This window comes from Leptodactylus fuscus, chromosome 5, assembly GCF_031893055.1.
Source record: "Leptodactylus fuscus isolate aLepFus1 chromosome 5, aLepFus1.hap2, whole genome shotgun sequence".
In the NCBI taxonomy this organism is placed as follows: domain Eukaryota; kingdom Metazoa; phylum Chordata; class Amphibia; order Anura; family Leptodactylidae; genus Leptodactylus; species Leptodactylus fuscus.
This window is the reverse complement of record NC_134269.1, coordinates 44,010,306-44,016,474: the sequence shown is the minus strand read 5'-3', so window position 1 is coordinate 44,016,474 and position 6,169 is coordinate 44,010,306. Positions and strand designations below refer to the sequence as shown.

General features: G+C 39.9%; 1 protein-coding gene across 3 annotated transcripts in view; it reads left to right on the top strand.

Moving 5' to 3' along the window:
* The first annotated feature begins 983 nt into the window (after positions 1-983).
* Positions 984-6,169, top strand: part of LOC142202747 (substance-P receptor) — a 163,683-nt gene continuing 158,497 nt past the window's right edge. For all 3 annotated transcript variants that reach the window (XM_075273048.1, XM_075273047.1, XM_075273046.1), the window contains exon 1: positions 984-1,672. In XM_075273048.1, coding sequence (XP_075129149.1) covers positions 1,287-1,672 — 386 coding nt within the window. In that variant the 5' untranslated portion in view covers positions 984-1,286. The remainder of the gene's footprint in view (positions 1,673-6,169) is intronic.

The window sequence follows — 6,169 nt, the reverse complement described above, 5'->3', positions numbered from 1 at the left end:
CCGCACCAGGTGCAACTGACAGTGTATAGTGTCTGCAGTTATAATTAGCCCCTAACTCATGCAAACTATGCCGCTCAATGACCCCCGCCACTCACTGCCTGCCCATGTGGACATAGGTCAATACTGTCACTTGTACAAGTGGGAGCATTGCATAAAACCAGCCAGCTACATTATATAACGATCTATTTATAATAGCAAAGTATCCATTTAATAAACATTGTATCATTACATAAACATACAACATCGTGTCATTGTATTAAATACATTGTATTATTTATATAACGCACAACATTGTCATTGTATCAAATACATTGTATCATTTATATAATGCACAACATAGTGTTATTGTAATAAATACATTGTATTAGATAAACACACAACATAGTGTCATTGTAATAAATACATTGTATCATCTACATAAACACAACATAGTATAATTGTAATACATACATTGTATCATCTACATAAACACACAACATAGTATCATTGTAATAAATACATTGTATAACATAAGTCACAGCTGTCACGGTTTTGCAAAACTAGCACATGTGAATAAAGCCTAAGCAGTGGTCTCTGAATATGATGTAATGTGTTCGTAACAATAACCTTTATTTGTATAGCACTAACACATACCAAGGCAAGTTATATAAAAGCATAGAAATAGAATAGAAACGTCCAACAATAAGAGTGCAGTCCCTGCCCATAAGATCTCGCAATCCATACAGAGAGCAGGCTTCAGAGTGCAGAAATGGTTAACATCCACAGGAACAAGGGGTGTATGCCATGAGGATGTGTGCCAGCTCTTCCCTGTGCACCCCAGTATCCCATAGAGAGCCCTCACCATATGTCTGTGTGTGTGTAGCCCCAGTCTTACCTCTGCTCAGCAGCCTCCTCCAGCCATGCCCACTGTCACCAGTGCCCTCCCCTCTCAGTGACACTGACTTTAAATCCCATCTCAGCCTCTCATAGTAGTAGAACTCTGGAAACATGAATTACACAGAGAGCAGTGGCAGCAGAAGGGGCATCAGCACAAGGGCTCTGTAAGCTGGAGCACCCTGCAGTATTCCTGACTCTATCATTGCAGACCTGAGTCCTCTCCTTTCAGCAGCTGCAGAACATTCCCCACATTTCTCCTGTAAGAATTCCTCTGGATGTGTGAGGAGCAGCACAGCTTGTCCATGGAACTTGTCCTAGCCCATGTAATGCCCACCTCTAGCTGACTGCACCTGGACTGTGAGTTCTTTTATTTTTTTTATCCACTTGGAGGCTGTAGATAGACTTTCACCATGAATATCTCAGTACAGAATGATTCAGACTTCAATTCCACAAATGGTACTGAAAATGAAATTAACCCCTTCCTCCAGCCTCCCTGGCAGATAGCCCTTTGGGCAGTAGCCTATTCCATTATAGTGATTATCTCTGTAGTCGGGAATATCATTGTCATGTGGATCATCTTAGCCCACAAGAGAATGAGGACTGTCACCAACTATTTCTTGGTAAACTTAGCTTTCGCTGAAGCTTCAATGTCAGCCTTCAACACTGTGGTGAACTTCACCTATGCCATCCATAACCACTGGTACTATGGACTGATCTACTGCAAATTCCATAACTTCTTCCCCATCTCTGCTGTGTTCACCAGCATATACTCCATGACAGCAATAGCTCTGGACAGGTGAGACCTCTCTCTATGGTGGAAATGGAAAATATATGTAAAATCTGCAATGTATGGAATAAGTCATAAGTAATGTAACACAAAAGTTTATATATATATATATATATATATATATATATATATATATATATATATATATGATATGTAATATATATATATATATATATATATATATATATATGTTTTTAATAATATTTTTATTAATATTATTTTTATATTACTTTTGGTAAATGTAGCAGAGTTGAATTTGTCATCTCCCTTTTGGGACTGAATTATACAATCCAATCAGGTTCGGAGAATGAGATACGTTCACCTGCAGTCCTATGTAAAACCATAGACATTATACTGTGACACATTGTGCTATATAACAAACTCAGCTCTGCTCTATCTGGCACACTTAGCCATGTCAAATCTGGTTGTCTATCAGTATTCTATTTTCAAGACATACCTATACATCCACATGTATGTGCCAGATGTAGGACACAACAGATGGCAGAGAGTGTTTGCGAATTCTTGCTATTGACCCATGAGAGGTGGGAGAGAAGAGCATGGAAGGGAATTGGGCAATGTCAGACATATGCCTTTCAGGCTTGAAGGACTGCATAGGGTTTGAGGGTTTAGATCAGGTAACAAGCTGTCAGTCTGTGAGTCCAGCTGTTTGTAAGCAACTAACATGTGTGCCATTATAGGACCAGACGTGTAGCCTATTAGACCTATAATATATGACAGGGGGTAACTTATATAGTAAACTGCACAGAACATAGCGTGGAACTATTTTTTACCTATAACAGATGAAGTAAAGCTTTCATGTAGCATAAGTCTATGTATTATGCATGGTTTTACATAGGACTGCATGTGATCTATCATAGTGCACAAGTACAAATACAGCCCTATTACATCTGAACCCAGGGTAATGTGTTGTTTTTCTCGAAATATTGCCTCCTGTGTCACACATGAGTCTCCTTATGACAGCTGATGATGTACAGTGCTGTGTATTGGCAGCTGTACTGATGAAATTCTCTCTGCGCTCTTTATGAGCATGTGGGATGGGATATGAGGAATACTGTGCTATGGTCCAGTCTATAAAGTTATACTTCATCAAGTGAGACGTTCCTGGGTAGATCAAGAAACGCCTGTGTCTTTAAGACATTGCTTGTCAGTAGTAGAAGTATTCCATATTGGAAGGCATGTGAGGCTGCTGTCAGTGTAACACTGTAAGCTCTATTGTTAGCTTTGCAGCAACTGTAACCAAGGTAGGGAATGGTAGGGAATTTGCCAATACTGCCATTGCTGTTTATGGAGCCTGGGCTGTTGTGAAGCGTTCCAGCACATTGTGACAGCCCCTCTGCTCTTTCCATTCACAGTACAGGTGCCTGCATCCTGCCAACAACTCCATCGTATTCTGGGCTCGTATTACTCCAAGTGTTGCAGGCTAGGTATAAAGGGAAACGCGTTTCCTTAGTAAAACCTTAGGTTCATTTGTTACAATGTTTGTCATTTGTGTATACTTAGTGCTTCCTCTTATTCTAGAGCAGTTGCTGGAGGTTTTTTATATAGCTCCTGGTCCTTCGTAGCCCTTTATGGAATACACCTGCTGGTGCCCATCTGGTATTTAGCACCTATGGCACATGCGCTACCAGCCCCCATAACTATGTGAGTGTGTCAGAAATTACATGTGCAATTGTTCTGATAGCGTACAGGTATATGCACATGAGCAAGTTAAGTGCAGATTTTACTTGTGGTGTTCAACGCATTCAATCCACATTATAATCCATGAACATGATGCAGATTTTGTATTTAACTTTACAATCCGTAGAATTGTATCAAAAATAAGCTTCAAAATTTGTACCAAAATCCACATTGACGTAAGAAAATCTGCACCAAAGTCTGTTCCAGTGAGTGTGTATCTCCCAGATTTCAGTGTAAACCCTGACCCTGCGCATGGACCTATCTGTATTCCTAATTTCAGCAATGTGTGATTTATGCCCTAGGCTGGGGGATGTAACATGTAACCGAAATCCATCCTGTGTGTATAAGTAGCAGTCTGTGAGTGTCAGCACCACAGGCGAGAGCAGTTATTGACTTAGTGTAATCCACCTATATGGACATGAAGAAGCCATTCATCTAAATGTAACATATCCACAAGATGAGTGTTAAAACTACAGATTCAGATTTGGTAAAAACACCTTATTGTATTGTCAGCATAGTCAATAAGAGCTTAAACGGAACCTGTCACCATGAAGATGCAACCTGTAGGCGGTATGTTATAGAGCAGGAGGAGCTGAGCAGATTGATATATAGGTCTGTAGGAAAAGATTGAGTATAACCTATCATCTATCCATTTATATGTATGCTCAGAAACAGTGATTGAGTCAAGGGGGCGGTCCTACCAGTGATTGACACCTATCTCTGTATGTACATGTAGGGCTGTCCGTTATATAGAAGTAGACATATACTGTTCTGCTGAATATTTTCCCATAAATCTATATAGTAATCTGCTCTATAACATGCAGACTAGATGACATTTTCATGGGTTCCCTTTAAGTCGTTCTCCTGGTTGTCTTAGTGTTCTCCTAATTTTGAGAATTGTTTTCACCAACCATGGAGACAAGGCGAATACAAAGACACAAAGTATATAGCCAGTCTGGAGGAAGTCCTCAGCTTCCTATATCCTATACACGAATGTGACCCATGGCACTGTGCCCACAATGCCACAAGGGTGGAGGTTACCGATCATTATAAAGCAAAAAGGAACAATGAGAATCTTCAGATATACTTAATGTCTGCTCGATTCTTAGGCTATGAGACTGTAAGCTGGAGAGGGACAGAGAAGAGGGACTTAGTTTAGGAATGCAGATAGATAAGACTAGGCTGGTTAAACCTGCTGAAGATCAGAGACATGGCCGTTCCTCGAGCCCATTCTGAGTTACCAGTCTCCTTGGTGCATAAGATTTTGTTAGAGCTTGCAACACTTTTCTAGTGCTATTTATTTTTACAGCATTAGGCATTTGCTTAAAGAGGAGTTGTCACCAGGTCAGAAACACCCAATGACATACCTCATCTATCACCCTGAGCATTTTGGTGTTTTGTTTATCCAAATCCGCTCAGCTATTCCAAAGATATAAGGCCTTTTTTGGTCTTATTGCAAATTAGTATATACTAGTGAAGTGGGCGGTAAGATTGCAAGACATACAGCAACCCGCTCTCAGAGAAACCACGTGGCTACTAGACCCTAATCTGCATCAACAATAAAAGGGCTTATATCATTGGAATAACTGAACAGATATGGATAAACAAAACGCCAAAATGCTCAGGGTGACAGTGACTATTAGGCTGAAGCCCCACATTGCAGAGATGCAACGTTTTTGGTTGCAGATTTTGCTGCGGTTTTTTAAGCCAAAGCCAGGACTGGATTGAGCAGAAGGTACATGTATAAGAACTTCATGTATATTTCCCATTCCTTTTGTAGCCATTCCTGGCTTTGGCTCAAAAAACCGCAGCCAAATCTGCAACCAAAAAAAATGCATTTCTGCAACATGGGACCTTAGCCTTAGATGGGTTTTCAGACCAATGTTATAGATATTTCCCCAATATATTGTATATTGTTTTCCAGGGCTAAATGATCTGGTTTTTCAGAGTCACAGCATGTCGGTCACCATGTTAGATTTTACAATTTGCTTAGTCCTATTTCCATGTGAGAACGTCTTAGCGTATGATCAATGTATAGTGTCTATAATGACTTACCTGTATGAAGTACTATGTGAATAGCCTAGTACACATTGAATGCATTCCTGCTGATGGTTTCCATCCACAGGATCTCTCAGCATTTATTAGTTATTCAAAGAATTTAGAAATTTGTTGGTAGATTCAACCACTCTGCAAACATAACCTAGTCCACATTGGATGCATTCCTGCTGATGGTTTCCATTCACAGGATCTCTCAGCATTTAATAGTTGATAATAGAATTTAGAAATTTAGTAGATTCAACCTCTCTGCAAGCAATGGAATGGAATCTACAGTCTGATACGTTTGTTGGTCCGCCGACATGGGGCTCCTGACAAATTGGGGAACAAATACATTGCTGAGGCTGTCCATACACATAGGTTTATTTGAAAGGACAGCAATTCCCTAAACCTTCCCAAAAACATGCACACTTGGATTGGAAGAGGGACACATTTAAAAAAAGGAACCCATTGAAGTCAATGGGAGGCTTTTTTTTCTGCACTGAAATTCCACACCAAATTTCTCACCATTGTGAATGGACCATTTTTTTTTTTGCCAACTGAGGAATACAACTGGGCATCATGAATTCCATCATACTTGGTCTTCATTTCTTCATGTTAGTAGATAGGTCTCCATATATATTGGGGCCAGTTTCAGTAGCCTCAGCCAACGTTAGCCCAATGTGTATAGAAAACTTTAACCTTCTTGAAGACTGTGAGAGAACTTGGGTCGTCTGTTCTCAGAAACAAAATGTCTTTTATATCAAAGTGATA